This window comes from Scophthalmus maximus, chromosome 1 (genome assembly GCF_022379125.1).
Source record: "Scophthalmus maximus strain ysfricsl-2021 chromosome 1, ASM2237912v1, whole genome shotgun sequence".
Lineage (NCBI taxonomy): Eukaryota > Metazoa > Chordata > Actinopteri > Pleuronectiformes > Scophthalmidae > Scophthalmus > Scophthalmus maximus.
In genome coordinates, this window is record NC_061515.1 from 9,981,179 (window position 1) to 10,002,315 (window position 21,137).

General features: G+C 42.9%; 1 protein-coding gene across 2 annotated transcripts in view; it reads left to right on the top strand.

Annotated features, from left to right (window-relative positions):
• Nucleotides 1-1,731: 1,731 nt before the first annotated feature.
• The window catches only part of nphs1 (NPHS1 adhesion molecule, nephrin), a 37,660-nt gene continuing 18,254 nt past the window's right edge, over nucleotides 1,732-21,137 (top strand). For both annotated transcript variants that reach the window (XM_035637760.2, XM_035637780.2), the window contains exons 1-9: nucleotides 1,732-1,853; nucleotides 4,292-4,385; nucleotides 7,784-7,978; nucleotides 11,159-11,281; nucleotides 16,607-16,729; nucleotides 17,334-17,415; nucleotides 18,445-18,548; nucleotides 20,352-20,473; nucleotides 20,664-20,835. In XM_035637760.2, coding sequence (XP_035493653.2) covers nucleotides 4,322-4,385; nucleotides 7,784-7,978; nucleotides 11,159-11,281; nucleotides 16,607-16,729; nucleotides 17,334-17,415; nucleotides 18,445-18,548; nucleotides 20,352-20,473; nucleotides 20,664-20,835 — 985 coding nt within the window. In that variant the 5' untranslated portion in view covers nucleotides 1,732-1,853; nucleotides 4,292-4,321. The remainder of the gene's footprint in view (nucleotides 1,854-4,291; nucleotides 4,386-7,783; nucleotides 7,979-11,158; nucleotides 11,282-16,606; nucleotides 16,730-17,333; nucleotides 17,416-18,444; nucleotides 18,549-20,351; nucleotides 20,474-20,663; nucleotides 20,836-21,137) is intronic.

Here is a 21,137-nt window from a genome sequence, read left to right on the forward strand (position 1 = left end):
ATCTTCCTCTTGGCTTTCCTTGCCGCACTGGTCTGAGTCAGTAGACTTCCTGTTGGTTTTCAAAACAACTCTTCATGTCAACCTTCCTTCCTTCCTCCCTTCTCCCCCTTCTCCTGCGCCTCCCGTGTCTTCTATTCATCACTCCACCGCCCATTTTACAGTATCTTTCTGTCTCCTTCCTCCATCCGTTTCTCTCGCTCCATTACCTTGCTCGTTCGTGTCCCCTTCATCTTATCCTCTGCCTGTCCAACCTCCTGACATGCATTCTTTTTACCCTCTTACTGTATCTCCCTCCTCTTCCCCGCATTTCCCCTCTTGCCATTCATCTTCAGGTCCTCTGTCCATCTCCCTCCCCCTCCCTCTCCACCTCTCTGTCAGGCCCCGGCTCTCTCCCTCCTCTCCCTTCGTCTGGCAGTGGAGCGCCTCCACTCTTGCTGACAGTGCTGTTTGTGTGAACTGAGTGCTGAGCTTCACAGCCCCCTCGCCTCCCATTGCTCCCTCCGCAGCCTCTCCACCTCATCCTCCTCCTCCCTCCTTTCTTTCCTCCTGCCTCCCACCTACAAACCCCTCCAGGCAGGGGAATTAACCTTCCAGCCCTGGGCTGCTGGGCTTAATGACTGTCTGTGGGGCCTGCTCTGACTACACAACCCAGCTGCTAACATCTGGGCCACACACACACACCCAGCTCACACTGCCTGTACACATGCACACACTACACACAGAGCAGATACTGGACACTGGCACCAAGCAGTGTGCAGTTTATGCACAACATAAAGCTTCAGTCCTTGAATTTGTGCCACCGGGAGGGTGTGCGTCATTATCATTCTTTCTTTATTGCTTGCTGCACAAATGTGGGAGTCTCTCTCCCTCTCTCACTGTCTTCACAGACTTGCAGTGCTTGGTCTACCATTGCTGCATGGCTGACCCATCGTGGAAAAACAGATACAGCAGTACAACTGCTTTTCTGTTTATACTGAGCAAATAGCTTGTACATTTCGTCAACACAGAGCCACGGCACAAGTGCATACACGTGGAAAATAAACATGACCTTTAAGTTGTCTTGCAAGAAAAGCTTTCAATATGTTCCACTGAGAAAATGGTTATTCTCTAGCCACCGTTAAGTTATAAGTATATAATTGACAAGGAGGGGATTCTTTGGCCTGTCTCGGTCTCCATCTTCAGACCACCCCAGGAGTATTCAGTATAGGACATACAGTAATGTGGATACTCTATTTCATTCATTATGTATGAGCATAAATGTTACAAACTAGCAGCTGTGAGGACATCCATGCTGCATCTGTATCTTTGAGGGCTGCTCTGCTCCTTCCAACCTAGCACAGTGAAATGCTAAAGAGTTGGATTCATGAATACTCCCCAGAAAGGCAGAATAGCAAAAAAAACAAAAGGCTTATTCCTCTGATCTTATAACTGTCTCACTGCGACTTTATCGAGATGTTGTAGTTATTTATTCCATTCTCCCGAAACAAGAGGTCCTACAACAGTTTAAATCAGTTTGTTGCTGTGTGGCCCCTAAAGTAAAATTCCCTTGAATCCTCTGGGCCCTCAACAACGCTGTCATTGTTTTTTGACATCTTTTTTGCTGTTCAGGTGATCGCCCCTTGTATCCATCGCCACCTGCACTTATCATTCACACGCCTTCCTTCGTTCTGCAATCTCTCCTACTGCCTCTCTCCCTCTCTTTATCTGTTTGCCTCTGTCTTACATGGAGGAGTGAGAGGAGGGGGAGTCCCATTGGCATTCTTTAACATCTCTGTGGCTCACTTGTGTTCAGAGAGCCATCTGTAGATCAGGAAGACAAAAAGACGCTCCTGAGCCTTGGCGTCACTCAACAGGTAAGCGCAGCTTCCTTTCTCACATGCAAATCCATACACCTATTCAAAGATTCTTGGCTTTTTTAAGAAGGAGATACGCCCTAAGTGTGTGTGTATGTGTGTGTATGTGCGTGTGTGTGTGTGTGTGTGTATGTGTGTGTGTGTGTGTGTTTTTCTGCCTGCTTCACTCTCCCTCTCTCTGTGCACCCTAGGCAGGCAGATGTGCTTGAGTTGGTGGAGGTTGAAAGAAGGTTTTGCCTCTCTGTCTCTCAACTTTTTTCCTGTGGAGAGCAGGTTTGTGAATGTGTGTTGCGAAGTCAGAGTAATCCAGTAAACTTGAACACTTTCAGCTGAAGGGAGCGGAGACAAAGCACACGCAAACACCTAACTTGGGCGCCTGTAGCTGCCTTAAAGTTGTAGTGGCCATGTGCATTGTCAGTAATTGCTGAACGGCTGGATCAAGCTGATGTGACTTGGTCTGTCGTCCCTCAAGGCTGAGGTCTGTTCGCTCTGTGTTTAGCACATATAGCCAGGTCCTAATCAGTCTGCTTAAATAATGCCATGTTTTAATGCACAATCAATGATTCGGATGTGATTAGATTCTGCTGATAATCTAATCTGCATCTTTTAGAAACCCTCTTTATCCGCAGTTCAGCGTTAAAGCGGTAATGGTTCACAACACTGCTTCTTTAATCTACAGTAATTGGACCCACAGGCAACTGGAGAGATTGGTAAGAGGTTAGGTTGGTATTAAGATGTAGGACCACATCTGAATTGGATTGCTGCATGGAGACTGAAATCTCATTTTCTGCACATAGACTGATTTCATGGGGTTTCACGTTAAATTGGTCTATGATTGAGTGTATTGAGTCGTTTGATGATGTTATGAAAGACGCCATTAAAATAGCTACCTGTTGGGGTCACGCTGAATGGTTCGGCTACCTCTGATGCCCCATGTGAGGAGAGTGGCAGCCTTGTCTCTGCAAGCAAATCAAATTTCAAATCAACCTTTCTAATTTGCATTTGTAAGAAGCTGTTGAAGAACAAGGTAGAAAAAAAAAACTGAGTGCTGCTGAACTACAATATGTGTCTTTCTTAAAACTGAGGACAAATTGAATTAAAATTCCGTCTGCTCTTTATCAAATGTTATATCTTAAGCAACTGTTAAAGGACACATCACAGTTATTCCACAAATGATTCACTATCCAAGGTTTTTCATGCAAAGAAAAAAGACATGCATCAGTGAATCAACATTGTCGACTGGCTGTTTTTTAGTTTTTTTTACAGCAAATTAAGGCAGTTGTTTGACTTGGTAAAGGGAATGTAGGGAGGTCAGGCAGGCTGACTGCTTTCATTAAGACATGAACATGAAAATGATGACTCATGGGGTCAGCAGCAAGCTTTCTGTGTCGGCCAAATACTTCTCTCGTTCATTTTACTTCCTTTTGAGTGATGAATAACTGTAAGTTGCAATGCATTTAAGAAGAAATTTTAATGTTAGGCCTGATATAATGATTTTGTTTAAGTGTTTGCCTACATGACGCTTCAAAGCAGGCAGAGATAAAGCGAAGATGGGCCCTTTTAAAGAGGACCTATTATGCCTTTTCAGTGTTTCCTCAGAATAGAATTTCTATCTATTGAAGAGGGAACTAATTGCCCTTGTGTGTTCAGAGAGTGTGCTGGGGGCTCTGAAATACACAAATGTTTTGAGAGCGAAAAAATAATTGAGTGTGAGTTAATTCTTATCAAAACCTGTTGGAGTGCAACTAATCGACTGCGGGGAGATGCGTCAAAGAGCTGTTGCCTTCACTTCATTTAGTCTATTCAGATGAGAAAATATTTACTTTTAAATTAAGTAAATCACTATTATTTGTTCCAATCCTGCAGCAGATAAATTGAAGTGATTACAAACTGACTTAAAATCCACAGAGGGCTCCTCCTGGTCAAATAAGGAAGTGTATAAGGTGCAACCGGCACAGACGCACAGCACTGCCTACATTCTTAATTCCTCATTTTTCTTTCCCCAACCTTCACAACTAGAGCATGACACGCCACCATCCTGACAGTGCATCACACTTTTAATATGCTACTGTCATGGTATTGAGAGGTCAGGTTACTGAAACAAATGTAAGAGAAGTGGTCGTGGTGTTACAGGAGACTCCTTCACATTAAATGTAGGTTTAAAGGAATTTAAAAAAATTAAAAAAACTATTTGCAAATTTTATTTAAAGAAGAAATGCCATAAGGAGCCACAGAGGTCTTTTTAACTGCTAATCACAAATCTAACTATTCAGTTGGGAACTGAGCTGGAATCATTCATACATTTTGAATTGACAGTTTCACATACCATGTTGCTGGACTTAATACAAATGCCTTTGAAAAGCTAATCCCTGTGATATTCATCTTGAATGGAATGTGGTGTTTATGTTTGAATTTTTTTTCCCCTTTGTTTGTTGCAGGATTTTCAAAGGTCAGGTGTCAGTGGTGGAATGGACTTCTTATCAGCTTGGATTGTGTCTGCTTCAGCACTACCCTTTCTCTGCCTCATGTGGGGTAAGAGAATCTGATGTCACCACAGAGCCAATATTACAGTAACTGTGGCCTGTTCAAGTCCCATTCATGTTCAGGCTATTCGGCTGAGCAGTTGGAACCTTGCTAACTAAATATAGAATATTCAGTATAGCATAATAGTAACCGTACCTGCATGTGTAGCCTTCTCAATCTGGCTCCTCAAGGTGTTCAGTGTCAATGAAAAACGGTTAACATTAACCAGGATGTCTGATAATGTCATACTTATCTCTTGATCTTTTTAAATTTTTTGGTCTTGAATTTGCAGTAGCCCTCATCGAGGGATGTCATTGAAAGATATTTTAAAAACAAATATTACAATTTAGTTCATAAGTTAACATCACATAAGTTAAACACCTCACTAACAATGGTAGGTTAGTAGCACACCACAGCTATAGATGGCAAGAACAGTATCACATTACCCTTGTTCATGTTTCTTGGCAGAAGCAGGTTTTTAAAGCAAAAGTTTGGAGAGAATCTACTTTATAATGATGAAACTCAATTTTACTAAATGGGGAAATCTCAACAACGGATTGGTGACATTTTACATTCATTGACATCTAGTAGCTGCAGAAACCAGGAACAACGATGTCAGCTGTTGGGGATGAGTTCGTAGCACCAATTAGCATCATAGCTAGGCTAACGCTAGCAATTAGTAGACGCCTCGAAGGGATTAGCCAATCAGAGTCAGGGTAGAGGTGATTCGTCTTCTGCCCCGATTGTACAGTTTGACTTCGTCTGATTGAATGGTTGGTGGGGCAGCTCAGGCGTCAAGACAGAGTCAAAATTCATACTTTACCAATGGTTGTATTTACAAACCACTGGGATTTTGGAACTTCCCAGTCACATGCACAGAAAGCATAAATCATTTTACATTTGCACATTATATCTCTGTGCACAAAACGTTTTCACACATTAACAAATTTATTTTAACAGCGGCATAATTTTATAACAAATTCATACATTCCGACACACGTTCATTTCATGAACTCAAAAATAATAATGGCCCTTATTTGGCCTTTGTGCACTTACCAGAAATGACGACTGTTATGTTTGACCATGGTTGTTGCATCACACGCTAAAATATCTGGTAGCTTGTTTGCTTACTTGGCCTTAAAAAATGAATGTGCTTCTTTTACTTATGTTTGCCCCCTGGTTCACACAAAGTGGAAATTATGCAGCCATCAGAATATGTGTTGCAATTTTCACAAGTTTTAAATTGATTGGTGGTACCTCCCCTTCTGCTGTGTAACCATAAGTGTCCATCGTTTTATACTCAACTTTTTGACCGTTACGATGCACCATGCGGGTGCTTATAGTGAACTGCATGTTTCCATAGTTGCCATCATGAATCCACTTATGCTCTCAAAATGTAGTGTATGATCTTAAGCATAAGTACGTAAGAACATGAAAAACAGTAAGACAGTAAAATACTTGCATACTCGCTGTGACCAATTTCCAGAGAATTACCACCTGTCTCTGAAGTTCCTTTTAGCTTTACAGAGCATTATAAGCTCTTTTTTTTTACTGTTGTTCATTATTTTGGTTTTAATAGCCTGCTTTACTGTTTTCGCTCAGTGTCACTGCTGTCATCAACTTTGTTTCCAGATTTGCAGTTGTACCAGTCAGCTGTTTTCAACACAAAAAAACCCTGCCCAGCACCTAAACACGGACAGCTAACACTGAAACTTAATTGAACACATGGCAAAAATGCAGCCTGATGACTCTGATGGTTTCCATCAAATTTCCCTTAGTTTGAACTCACCCAGATTTTAAAAAACATGGACATCATCATTAGTCCTCCTGACTGAGAGTCAAGAGAGTGGTTGACCACAAACAGGACATGACAAACATGTCTCTTGACCATGTTTCAACTTGTTTTACATTTACATAACAAGGAATGCAGAAAATATGTGTAAATATGTTTATATGTTACATAGAACAATTTATTTACTTAATTTACTTAACCATGTTTAAACTATAAAATATCAATCCTCCATTATATTCCCTTGTCATAAGGGTTTGATGTCGGACATTTTTACTCCCCAAATATCATTTTCGGTCAGGCTCTAGATGAAACCATTAAAATGTTTACCTGTGACATGCTGACACACCAGAACCTAATGTTGGCTAACATAAGCTAACACTAGACATCACAAGCTATTGAGTAGGGTAAAGCTGTATAGTGGCAAAACCCCTGAATGTAATGAACTGAGCCATGGTTCAATTTAATGATTATGAATTCAACTTGTTGAAAGAGCAAGATTGTCTTATTTATCATCCAAAAGTTACAAACTCTCAGTCACTTATGGACATGAAAAGTCACTATCACTACATTTTAATATTGTATTAAGTTCATCTCAAAATGATGCAATACAATACTATTACAGCGGCGACTACATCACTGTTGAGTATTCATTTATGTAAACTGTATGCAAATGTGCTCCTGTGTGTGGTTGTTTGCATGCATCCTCTGTAATGGCCAATCTTGCCCTTCATATTTGACGTGAGGTGACTGGTTCAGCCTTGATCTGAAAGCTCTGCCTCTCACTCATGTTGTCAGACGCAACAGAGCATGCACTTCACAAACAACTTGGTCATTGCTTCAATGAAGGTCAAGATTCAAACAGCCCAGCAGAATCCGGCTGGCTTTCTCTGTGGGGCATTGTTTGAAAGAGATTCACATTTAGATATTAGGCACTAATTTGAGTATGCAGTTGTGTTCCGCTCCTTGAACTGAATTTATTCATAAACCCCTATGTATCATAATCATATAATCCCAGCCCCATTGCTAGAGGCTCATGGGGGGGGTGTGTCTGCTTTAAGCTTACCATCCTTACTCGAGCACACTGCACCACCGAATGTCACCGAAGAGCCTAGCTAAAAGATGGCCGAACCCCACCTATGACAAACAAGGGGGATTAAAGTGATAATCATTACTCTTCCCAGGAGGAATTAGCTGGTGGGACATCGACGCTGAAGAAAAACCGCAGGTGTACAAGGTCTCTGATACCCCATGCTTATTTTTTCCTCCTCCCAATACCCTATCTGCATGGCCAAAGGGGGATTTAATTTGCAGTAATTACTTTATTGACTCATTTTCAGGGCTGTATCACTGCAGTTTCCCATCAATAAAACATATGCCAGGATGAATAATGTGGCCAGACACAACGGGGTGCCTTCTCAGACAAAAGACCAAAAGACCGAACCCCTGTGGTGTATGTTTATGTCAGGCTCCCTCTACTTCTTTCTATTTCTTCCCTAAAACTCCTCACAAATACTCACCCCTTGAACTCGTCCACGTCTTTACATTAAATCCCATCGCATCCTTTTCCTGCCCTACACTCCAGCTGCTTTCCTTCTCTTCCTTTTTATGTCTCCAGGCACGCGGGCCCAGCAGGCCTTCAGGACTGAGCCCAGGAACCTCACCGTGCGGATGGGGGCCACAGCTGTGTTGAGGTGTGAGCTGCTGCGGGCCTCGGGGACTGTGCAGTGGGTGAAAGATGGCCTCCTCCTGGGACCTCAGAGAAGCCTGCCAGGCTTTCCACGCTACAGCATGATTGGAAACCCCAAGAGAGGTAAACAGGGATACTCACAGAATACGGTCTATGGCCTTTTGAGTTTCGCCGAATCCAATTCCAAGTTGAACAGAAGAACTTGTTTGATACCACTAAAAAGACACCAGAAATAGTAAAAAATAAAACACCTTAAATCAGGCTAGCAGTTCATGGGTTTGGTAGAGTTTAATCTAATAGTAAGAGTTTAAAAATCTAATAAAATACAACAAAAGAAGATCCAATTGAGTGAAATAAGATAAAAATAACAATGGTCAAGGTAAAGCTGTGTAGGCCATTACATGATCTCAGCTTAGCTCCAAAGAAAGCAACACGATAACAATGCCATTATTAAGATTAATCTTACATACTTCATTATTATATTGTGATGTGTTTAATTATGAAGTGCCGCTGTCAGCTCAGGAAGTATCCCCCAGTAGAGATGTTGATGCGGGCTACTCTAAAAGTAAATGAGATGCTGTTGTTGCTATGGCTTCAAAGTGCTATAATAAAGCCACACAGACGTTATGGGAACCTTATGGCACATAGGCTATCTATACTGGGAGCATCTGGGACCGAGGAGGTGATGTGATTGTCAAGAGCCTCTCACACATCCTTCTGTCACTCACATGTAAAGACAAAGAGAGAGAAAAGAAATTAAAGCAACAGTGTCAAGAGTGTCAGCAAATCAGTGAAATGTGGTCGGGAATAAAGTGTGTAGCAGATTCTGCACTACAGTCTATAAAAAGTAATAGCCAATTAGAAGGCAATCCCGAGTAAGATAAGAGCATCTGTTCCTGATCAGCCTGCAACTAGACAAGCCGCACTACACTATCGTACAGTGTGGGAAACCGCCAGTGACACGCAGAGATGTATAAATGCCCATGCACATATTGTCCATGCCTATGAATGGAAAGTTTACAAACAAATGTGTGTAACGATAAAATGTTGTTGTCAACCTTCTTAGTTGTCAGTGAGCCAATTACAGAGCATTGCAGCAGTTACATGATTGGGGGGGGAATCTTGCTTCCTTTGACATCAGAAACAACAAAATAAGAATATATATAGTACACATGAACATTACAAGCTGTCAAACATGCACTCATGAATATATTATCCATCAGCACAGGTACACTTTCCCAGGAAAAGAAAGCGCAGACTTCAAACCGATATGTGCAATCACTTTACATTGCACAGAAAGAGCAAAATCATTTAAGATGGCACTTAACTGCTCTTGTTACTCCACCAGTTTCCACTGATTGGGGGATATTTAGCGAAGCTTAAAAAAGCCTGGAATCAAATATTCAAGCACACGCGCAGCCGAGGCCAGCGTTGATTTCACCATGTACTTACAGTAGATGCACCACCCATAGTTCCCTTAAGATGGAGCAGTAATGTAGATGATTTCGACATGAGCCAGGATGCAGGATAGTGTTGTTCAAGGCACCAAAGGCTTGAATGAGTTTTTATTAGTTTATCTTCAATGATTGATCTACAAGGTATAATTTAATTGTAGTACTTTAGTAGGATTTAATTATGAATGATATCATTATTGGTGTTATTATCTTGACCACTACACCACTATACATAACCACTTTATTATTTTAACTACTTGGTGGGATTGTAATTGATATGTTGGCAACAATAAATTGTTTTTGCAAATAAAGTATGAAGTTGTTGAGCTTAATAAATCTTGAAAGCCTTGAAAATCAGACAAAGGTATGATAAAGACCATTCGCTTTGGTCACACCTGTCAAGTGTGTGTGTGTGTGTGTGTGTGTGTGTGTGTGTGTGTGTGTGTGTGTGTGTGTGTGTGTGTGTATGTGTGTGTGTGTGTGTGTGCGTGAGTGCGTGCGTGCGTGTGTGTGTTTGTGTGTGTATATACTACTTTTGCACTTGCTTTTAGAAATAATGAAACCAGAGTATACATACTTTGACATTGAATCACCCTATCCTAGGAATAATAGAATGGCACTAAACATGTGACAATATGATGAATAGGAGCACAATACCAAATTACAAAAGCTATAGCCAACTATATTGATTAAAAGTTGGCTGACTGAATGAATTAAAAAAAAATTGTCTAAATGAAGATTAACAACTGACACTGTTTAGTTTTTCTCTTTTCCCTTTGCACTGGGATTGGTCTTTCCCAAAAATATAACAGGTGCAGATTTGTAGAGGGGAGAATATACTCCTATAGACTATTCTGGCTGTGTAGATATACTTTATACCAAAATAGATTTATAAATACAGGATAATGGACAAGCAAGCAAATCACATTGCAGCCATCTGCCATCTCCCCTGCAATAAATACACACTCTGCAGGGTGATTGCACCACTGTATTTGTGATTTCAGGAAAGAGGAATATGATTAATAACTTCAATGTCTCTCTCTCTCTGCACTCAATGATAACTTGGACATGAAAATTGCTTCTGGTTGGTGTTAATTATCTTGCCAGCTTACTTGACACATGCATTTTTAGGACTGGGTGGTTGTCAGACCAAGATACAATTTTGCACATGTTAGTCGGCTGTGAGCCAGAGAATTGGGAGCTGGAAAACCAACACTGAACATCATCTAATCCCCACAGGTTATGGCAATGCATCAAACAAATCAAGCCCTGTTGGCAGAGCCAATCTCACGAGAGAGAAACAGAGAGAAGGACTCTGCCTGGCATCAATTAATAGACAGTTTATTCAGTCGGCGTTGTGAATCTGGGATTGGATTTTATTTGCCATTCTCAAAATTCATTCTGAGACAAAACGTGTCTGCTATGAGTATAGACAACTATTTGCATGTCAGTGGAAGTGCCTGCAGCAGGAGGCTCTCAGCAAGTGAGATGCTCATTCCACAGGAATAGTAGTTTATTTTTAACTAAATCAAACACCCCAACATGAGGAGCAGAGTATATTACTGTGCTGAACTGTCATTGTACAATTTCTTTTATTGTAAATTTTCCTCAAAATTGCCTTCAGTATGATTTAAGATGCTTAAATCATCACAGATATAAAAGGGGGTCTAAAAGAGATACCCATCGTTATGCATGCAACAACTGTGAAAAGTGAGTTTTATATTTAGTAGAGTGTGAACAAGCAAACTGAATGAATCCCTCCACTTTGTATTATTTACATGGATTTGTTGTGCATGTCGTTATTACAATATAATTACAAAAATAAATCATCTCTTCATATGTATTTCAGGGCAGTATCATCTTCAGATTGAAAAGGCCCAACTGGAAGACGACGCCCCCTTTGAATGCCAAGCAGGCCAGTCCGAGAGCAGTGGAGCAGCCGTTTCCAGTACAGCCTGGGTCAACGTGTTAAGTGAGGAAAACCACACAGTGTGTGAACAGAGGGGATGCAGGGGCTTATTAACATGTTCCTTTTTTTTTAACGGAATAATCAAATAATGTGTGTAATCAGGCACAGTGAGCATCCTCAGTACTCCAGTAACATACACAACCTCGTGGTCGGTAATCAGCCCATAAAGAGTTGTTAAATATTAATTTCTATTGATAAAGAGCTTTAATTTGCGTAAGATAAGGCAGCTGCGTTTGAGCCAGGGATTTCATTTGGTGTGTCCTTGGTTTCCTTGAAGCGCAAATCTTATTTGAAGCATGTATGAACCATGAAGAAAGTATTTATTTCTTTAACAAGCACTATGCAATCCCTGCATGTTCCAGTAGGTAAATGGCTTTTTTTACAGGAGCTACACAATATGAAGTATCAGTACAGCCTGAATTCCCTGGCAAGCCTCGGGGCGATCCATGTCTCTCACTTGCACAAGAATAAATTACAACCGAAGTGATTGAAAAGTTCCTACGCAGACAAATTGTGCAACTACATTGGACCACCTGTTGTCAGTCACCCTTTAACAACCAGTTTCTCTCTCTCCCTATTCCTCGTGCCTGTGGGAGCGAGCCCATATGTGGCAAGGAAAAGACTCTAAAAGAACCTTTCTTCTCCAGGCCCAGTTCATTTACTCACATCCCCCTCCCCATTCTCTCCATTGCACAATCCCTCCCTCTCTGCCTTGCTTTCAAGCTTTCTCGTTTCTCTTTGGTGACCATGAAGAGGGGGTTTTTTTTGGTGTGTGTGCGTATGTGGGGGTGGAAGGTGGGGGTTGACGGAGGGGTGGTGTTGCTGTGGCGATTCTAGTGGCCTCAGTCTCCTCTGGGAAGAAAGCAGGTTTTTCTGACATCAATGGGCTGGTAGGGGGGAGTGGTGTGGGATAGGAAGGGGCATAGTCCGCAGACGTCTCCTTTGAACGGCTGGGTTCTGTTCTGCACTGCAGCAGTCTCTTGTCCTACAGTGGGCCTACACCTGCAGCCCCAGCAGTCTCAACTCCCACATTTATTACGTCTGAGATGCCTATTGCATGGGCGCCCACATACAAAAAGTCAACAAAATTGCCTTTGGATAAGGTCAAACTGTGTGGGAATCGAAGTAGTCATATTTACCATGACTGAAACCTACTGTTTCCCCCATGTTCCTGACATGCTCAGATCTGCATCCTCTCCACACGTCACAGCTGGTGTTTTTGTCTAGCGTCCTGGGAACACTTTACAGCTGTTGACCGTGTAAGATGGACAGTTGCAGCTGCACTGCTGCAAAGGGCAAAGCATGAAGTGACTGACTTTAAAAAGCATTCTGCAGCCTTGGTCCTAAAGGGTCATTTGTTCCAGCCCACCAACTCAACTGATTCAAAATACGTGACTAATCTGGGGCTTGATAATGAGCTGATGAATTCAATCTCCTGTTAGTGCTGAGCTGGGACTAGAAACTGTGCATCCTTTTGAAGAGCACTGTCTCTGATGAGTTCCCCACGGACTTCTCCATCACTGAACTACAGCTCCCAAGGCCCCACAACCCTGGCCAGTCAACCATGGGCATATCCCATCAAGCCCAGCATCAAATCAAAACACTATAAACTCTTTATGAGGAGATACAGTAGGGGAGAGGGGAGAAAAGTGGGGGGGAAAAGCAGAGATTGGTGGTCATATAATTGGATTCTCGGGTCAGGGGGAGTGGTGTAATGACTGGCTAATTCTAGATGGATCACCACAGGCAGTAAATAGCAAGGATGGAGGCAAAATGTCAATAAGCCCCATCCATAGGCTTACAAAGAGATGTTTTCAAGACATTTCCATTGGTGCAACATAACTCCAGTGTGTTTTTGCCTTCCTGAAGGGCTTAGATAGGGGATTACTGCAATAGGCAGATCAAGTGGCACTGAGTAATCCATGACAATAACAACCTCTACCCCCTCTACTGAAACCCCCTCCCCTGCTAAAACTTACCCCGCACTGTGCCCGTCATATACCTGACACATCCTGTGTCTCGGTTTATACCATTAGCTCTAGCATTTAATCCTGTTAATGAACAACTCTCTCCCTCGCCGCATTGCATGCCTGTACAGATGCCTCCCGCAAACGTTCAAAACAGTTATTTGATGTGTTCCGGTTTTAGACTGTGTTACTCATTCAGTTGCCATAGTTGGGTCTTACAGACATATGTGTGCGCGCGTGTGTGACACTGTGCCCATGTGTGTAAGCTTATTATCGGTGTTGGTTGGCGGTTAGAGGACATTTTTGGAACCAAGGCTATGGTGAGGTTTTGCGGTAGCTAATGAGTTTAGCACTTGAAGAGTATATAATGAGCCTTCATTTTATGATTCCCTGTTATGAATAATGGAACAACTTATGAATGGGGGCACAAGCAACGTAGAATGTGGTGACTTTATTCTTCTTCGTTCACGAAAAGTTCTGACAGTTGCCCGAGATATAACCCCATCAGAGGACGACTTGTTGTACACTGGTGTGACTGTGTGCATATTACTGTGCCAGACCAGTGTCAGGGTCTGTACAGTTAGCGAGGGGACGTTCCGCTTAACAGTCAAATGAGACACCGAAGGGAATGCCTTTGACTATTTTGAAGCTAGCACCATTAAGGTCGATTTACTATAGTCAGTCCAGACGTTGCGTGTTTGTGATGTATTTTCTGTGAATGGTCATTTGGGAGATGGAGGCTGATTACAGTTATGTAATGGGCCCAAAACAAAAAATCAAGAGACATTAGAAGTGACAGGGGCGGGGAGGAGGGTTGGGGGGGGGGCTTATTTCTGTCCTCGACACCTGCTCCACTTCTCCCCCAGAACAGAAGAGACACAGAAGGGGAAGGGGGAGAACGAGAGGAAGGGAAGACTGAAGAAGAGCACTGTTTCAGAGGCTACCATTGCCAGAGATCACACACCTGAGACATGCAGTGTTTGCGCGTGTGTTTTATGCATATTTGAGAAGAAAAAAACACCCGTGTACACGTGCATGTGCATGCATGTGCGGTTCCAGTCAATCGCTCTTTGTCTGCCTTGTGTTGAGAAGTCTGATCTTCATGGTCTCCATTATTTTCTCAATTCAGTTTAATATGTTTTGTAGGGAACCTTCTTCAGAAATCATTTTGTGGAGAATAGGCTTGATATCACATGTCAGACTGCGCACACACTGGTGCAGCTTGTCGGCACACTCACTCACCTGAGTCAGTGTTTTTGTGCGTGCCAATCTGCATGCACTGTAGACTGGAGTTGATCTCTGGGTGTTTGTGTGCGAGGGAGAAACGAGGTTGTGTGCCTCTGTAAGTGAATGAGAGGGAAAGATATGTGGAAAAAAGCTGCTTATGCATATTGATGTGTGTCTGCTAATCTGCTTCTTATCTGCCTTATCCATCCATCCGTCTGTGTTTGTCTAATGAATCGAATTTTTGCGGCTCACTCTTTCTCATCTGAACGACACGAGCAAGACTTCGCCTATCTATTTTTGTGTTCATATATGTACCTTAATAAGAGAGATCGAGCTAGAAAGCAGAGAGATAGGGAGACGGATAGGGAGGCAAAATGAAAAAGCAGACAGGCAAGTAGACAAAGGAGCGGCAGAAAGAGTTAATTAAGAGAACGGCGTGTTTGTCGTCTTTTCTTTCCTCTGAGTGCATGTCTCGTAATTGAACATAATATGTGTTTTGCTGTTGTCCACATGCGCTATAACATTTGCATAAATGTGTTTGTGCAAGTTCAACCCTGACCGGCCTGATTGGGTCATGTGGTTTGACTGAGTGGATGTGATGGATGGAGGGCTGTAATTCCCAGTCCAAGCTGGAACACACCGTCCCCCGCACTTCTGCAGTTTAACTGCAGTGGTCAAGAAGGATAGCATGGGGAGAGAGAGGGGTGGGCCCCGGCGGCTACACAGAGATGATGGAGTGAATGAGAGATAAGAGGATGGGCAGGCATGAGCGAGCGAGGAAAAAAAATCAGGTACCTGCCTGCCTCATTTGCGAACATATCATTATTCTTATTTTAGGATTTGTTGGCTGCCAGACGCTAGAGCACAACAAGTGATGCGCTTATGTGAATCGTGCGGACCTGAGTAGATAGAGAGTGCAGGGGCTGTCAATAGATGCATGGCCCAGTCATCTTCCCGGGGAAGAGGATGGGGAAAAACAAACAAATGCATCTCATTATTGCAGTGCGCGCCTCTGCAGTGCTCTGGGTAACCCATCACAGTCCACACAGATTCAATTGCTTCTTTTAAATCAGTTTGAAGCTGCAGCCACATCTCATCTGTCTCAATAGGAGACTAGGGGCCAACGGGTGTCTCTGCACACAGCAACGGCTCCTCCTAGTGGCCAGGAATTTAATTTGGATGTGCCAAAAGTGAGTGAAGAGGAGCTTCATGGCTGGCTGGTTTGCTTGTCGTCCAGCTGTTTACCCACATATTAGCAGTGGATTTATCTCAGAATCCAGCAGCAGCTACCTTCCCGCTCGTGATTTCCTCTGCAGCCTGTCTTCCGCTCACTTTTCATTCTTGCCACATCTCTTTACTGCTCTGCCAGAGCCTTTCTTGTCTCTCTCAAACACACACGTACCACTCCTGTACTTTCCAACTCCCCGTTCCGTCTGAACTAAGGCAGCATTTGCACTTGATCTCTGATGAAAGAAAAACAACCTTAACTGTAACCAGTTTCTAATTCTAGAGGCTCACCTGCTCACTGAAGGCTGGCACAATAGATGAAGACAGGTTCCTGTAGTGCGTGCATGATTAAACTGATAGTCCTGGTAAAGAGCGGCTCACAGATCTACAGAAATCTTTGTGATGACTAGTTGGTGACAGATTTCTTAATTTACTGCCAAACAATTTTTGTCCCTCTTGTGCTAAGAGCTTCTTTTTTTTTTCTGGAATTCCTATTTGTGGTCAGATAAAAGGATTTTAGAGTAGAATAGTAGAGAAGTGAAGACTGCTTTGATCAGTCCAGAAAGCACATATTTAGCTGGGGGCTGATCTGAGAAGAGAAGTGTTTGGTGTTTGCTATGATAGATTAGCACGGAATCGGTTTCATCACTATTTCATCTCTGCATTCTCTTCTTGTCCACAATTTGTATTCTTACTCAACAGAACATCAAAACTTGCCGTTGTAAATCACTCAAAATCTGTCAGTCCAGTCTCTCCCAAATGGTACAAGTGCTTGTTATCATATCACTGCATAAGTTAATATCCATCTGTGACAGCAGCAGCTCCAACCAACCAAGAATGAGTGTTTTAAATATGAGGTAGCTGATGTGATGAATGTGAAACTTGAGCTTCAGTTTCTCTCTTACAGTTCCTCCATCCATCCCATATTTTGAGGTGGACATGGCAACACCTTGGGTTGCAGGGAAGAAGTACACCGTCACCTGTGTTGCCCCTGAGGCAAAGCCCGTGGCTGAAATCACACTTTATAAAGGTGAGTCACCCTTTCAACTGCACTAAATGTAACAATGATAGTCAGCCGGACAGCCTGGGACAGAGGCCAATGGCCTTTCGGATATTCTACATACATTCTCCCCATAGGTCACATCCAGAATATTTATTTATAAAAAAACAAAGGTCCTGAGACTTCGTTAAGATGTCTTTTCCGCAGACTTTCAAATGGTCAAGCCGAAAGAGCAGAGCAATGTGTGGGAGGAAATAGCCGGAACTTTTGAGTTTCCAGTTTCCAAGGACTTTACAAGAGTCAGTGAAATTATCATAAGTTCCAAGTTGTTCGCAAAACAGCAGCGATATGACCATTTTCTGTTTTTGTCTTTTGGTCCCCGTTTACATCTATTGCACTGTACATTTCTGAGACATATCTCTCTTTTTTTCCCTTGTTCAATGGTACATCTTTATTGTATTCAAGATGTTTTTTGGTCGTTGTGTTAATTTCAACAATATACATATTCAATATATTTCAGTATTCACCATTTAGCAAGACAATAAGAAAGATTTTTTTTGCTGTTTCACTTGAATAAACTTACCCACAGCATCCTTCCCTTTTTATGCACCTTCCCCCTTATTGTGTCTTTCAGATGGAGTCGAGCTGACAGGTGCAGAGTCTTTCACCATGTCTGGCTCAGAGGATAAGCTCCTGAACACGCATGCTCAAGTAACGTATGTGTTCGCCCGCCTGCCAGACTCATTCTTCTCACCAACCTGCTCAGTCTCTCCAAGTCTGTCTTTGTTTCTTCCCCCCCCCCCCCCCCCGTTTTTTTCCCCAGCTCTTATTTTCCCCTTCTGTCTTTGTGAGTACAATAAATTTATGTTGCTTGGCACGGCGAGATTGAATTATCATCTGTCTAACGCACAAAATTACATTCCATCAGACAGATCCGATCCTCACCGGTTCGCCAGGTGCCTATACATTAAACAGGACCGTAGATTACTTTAATCCCGCTCGTCTCCTCTGTGTCAAAGATAATAACCTCTTGTCATATCCTGAGATAACATTGATACTGAGGAGCTGCAGCGTTGTTCAGCTCTATTGCAGAACAGCCAAAGGTTTTAAGCAATATTGATGCTCCTTCCTCATATTCACACTGAGTGTACACAGCAGTGGGCCGTGCGCGATTGTTCCGCTTGACACTGTGCTGCAATTTGATACAGAAGACATAAACTGAAAAAGTGAACTAAAACAGAACAAATCCACTGCGTAGAAGGGTCTGGTCAATATTTCAGTGTATGGAACACTCTGTAATGTGTTTTGCTTGAATTCATTGTCACACGGCTCTTGTGAGTGGCAAGTGAGTTAGAATACTTAGATCAAGATTTCACAGGTAAAGAATGATGAAAATCATACAATAAAGTTGACAAAAGAGAAAATATTGTTCAAAATCACCTGAGTGGTTCCCAACCTTTTTGGCTTGCCCTGACAAAAAGGTCAGCTCCTCGTCACATTTCAGATCTGATGTGAGTTGTGAGCAAATCCACGAAAGAGACACATCTGTGATTATCAGATGGTTTCATTCAATTAACTGCAGGGACAAATGACTTTGTGTAGCAGATCTGAGTACTTCTTCCACCACTGGCCAGACATAACCACGGTGTGATGTTTTTAACTCAAGCACTTTGTGTGAGTCAAGATAATACGTTTCTTCATTCCTATCCTTCTCATTTCTTCTGTCTTTCCGTTACATCTCAAAGAGTCACCGTTCTGAGCTCTGATAACGGGAGGCAGCTGGCATGTCACGCCAAGAACCCCGCCCTTTCCCGGCCTGTGGAGACCAAGCTGACCATGAGTGTTTACTGTAAGTGTCTCAGCCTGTCTGTAAACCGGCAGTCAACACCCCCTCTCTCTCAGAAAACATACACCCACACACAAACACTCGACCACACAGGAACCCAACCTCAGCCATCCCTGAGGGTGTCCATTTGGCCTTATGCACTCAGTCTGTGTTAGCGGACCAAGGGGAAAGATTTAACCTGAAGGCAAACTCACACCTACTTCAAGTCGACATGGGCGTGAGTGCCTCCACTTCACATGGCTGCCCCTGGTGGGCTCAGATTGATATGACCGAGGCAAACGTTTTCGGGGCTTTTTTTACGGTAAATGCTCATGACAGAGTGCACCGCGGCGGCTAGCGGCATATCATGAATCATACCAACCCTGCAATTACATTTGAATTATTTTACTTTAGATTTACTGTTTTATTCAGTAGTCTTAAAATGATTTACACTCCTAGTCTTATTTCCCCCATGTTAACCAAAACACACAAACAAATCATTAGACAAAGTGAGATGGATTAGATCAGCAAGGCTTCAAGGATGGACTTTTCTAAACAAGATTAGAATAACTGATATGGAAAGCTAAAACCACCACAGTTGATAATGATGAATCCTACAAAACTATTCCAGCAACTTTTGTACCCGTCCGCTCAAATTCAAATTAAAATCCACTGAGGGAATGGGTTTCTTTTCCTTTCAAGTTGCTATCACAAAACCGCCTGACTTTTATGTGCTAAAATTGTTGCTGCCGAACAAACAGATGAGATGACACACGCCGCCTCACGTTGCAGTTGGCGTTCCCTTTGTTCCTCATATTTGACGAGGCCACGGTGAACGCTACTTTTATTGAATGCACAAACAGTGTCTCGCCGTGGCTACTGTGTACTACAGTAGGTTTAGTATTCTCTCCTCTGTTGATCAGCTGATGTAATTGATTGCTTAGGCCCGAGAGTCTACCCACCTGCTTCTCCTGGGCCTAAATCATGTTGTTGATTAAAGGGAAGTGCTGGCTGCTGACACCTTCAGCAGCCAGCACTTCCTCCAGCTCTGCCGCCGTGTTATCCGCGGGCTGACGAGACACCTTAATGTTGTCTCTATCTATACCCTTCAGCATTAGACGCCGCCGCCGCCGTTTTAACAATCACAGGCCTCCGTGAGCACTCCTCCCGTCCCCTCTGTTTCCCTGCTCTGTATTAGACAACGTGGTCTCTGCACCAAGTGCTCGTGTTACAGAGCTTGGGACCGCCGCTCCAATCTTACTCAGCATGCCAGCCCATCAAAGCGTGCGCGGTGGCCATTTTCAACCAGCCAGATTGTTAGCAAGGTGGCAATTTGTCATGCTGGCCCAGGATCTGCAGCCTGCTCTCTGAAACTGATTGCAGCAATAACAAAGGCCCGTCCTCCTCTAATTTATTTTACTGCATATATTTTATTCGAGGGGGGCTGTAATTTATTCATATTTCACGTTACCTTATTACTGTTTGAACATCTGTTATTTTGCTTTATGGACTGGATCCAGCTCACTGCTCCCTTAATACTTAATGCTTTCATCAGATCTGAACCTCTTATCCACACACAGTCATGTTAAATGTGTCCAATTTATTGGTCCTGTCTCAGCAAATAGGGATGCTCCCTAATCAATTGCCAAGAGCGTTCTCATCGCAGTGCAGGTTTTTTTTAATGTTATCCTATTGATGGTCACTCCACCCCTCTATTTCCCTGAGTTACTACATCACTTTTCTTTCCTCACTCAGTATTCTTTTGCTCTCTATGCCATTCCCCATTGTCAAGTACCATTTTTATTTTTGTCTCTCATTTCCTGGCAGTCCCACCTCAGCCTCCAGTTATTGTAGGTCTGGATTCCGAGGAGGTCAAAGCAGGGAGAATGCTCGTGTTGGAGTGTGTGTCTCATGGTGGAAACCCCCTAGCCACTCTCCACTGGACCAAGGTAAATCTCCTGCACCATCTGCTAAGCAAGCTTTGTAATACACTGCCACGCTGGCAAAACGAGCCATTTTAGTGGCCACACTTTGCAGCTTCTGTCCTTTATTGGCTGCATCATATGGGAGCGTGCAATTGTTCAAGTGTTTTTTCTCGATGCTGTGTTTTTGAATTTTACGTGTTCACCTGTGTGTAAGAATGGAAAAGTTCTGTCGAAGACTTGGGAAGAGGATAATGTGAAGCAAAAGTCCAGCAGTGTCATCAACCTGAAGATCACCCCGGCTGATAACCAGGCAGAGCTGTGCTGCGAGAGTGTCAATCTTGTGTCCCTGTCGCCCCTCGCTGTCAGACACAAGATCACTGTTCTCTGTGAGTGAAAATAATGCTCCTAGTGCACTGAAGCACGCACACACACGCGCGCACACACACACGCGCGCACACACACACACACACACACACACACACACACACACACGCGCACATACAAAGCCCTGGCAGGACTCACAGCAATAGATTATTAAGGATATGGACATGAGGCAGAGGAATATAATAAGAGTCTTACCTCCAACACCAATTATTTTGCTGTCCCAGCAAAAATTCTAATGTAAATATCATTAATGAAACTAATGGTTATTATGGCTGCAGCCCATATTTCCAAATGCCTCCAGATT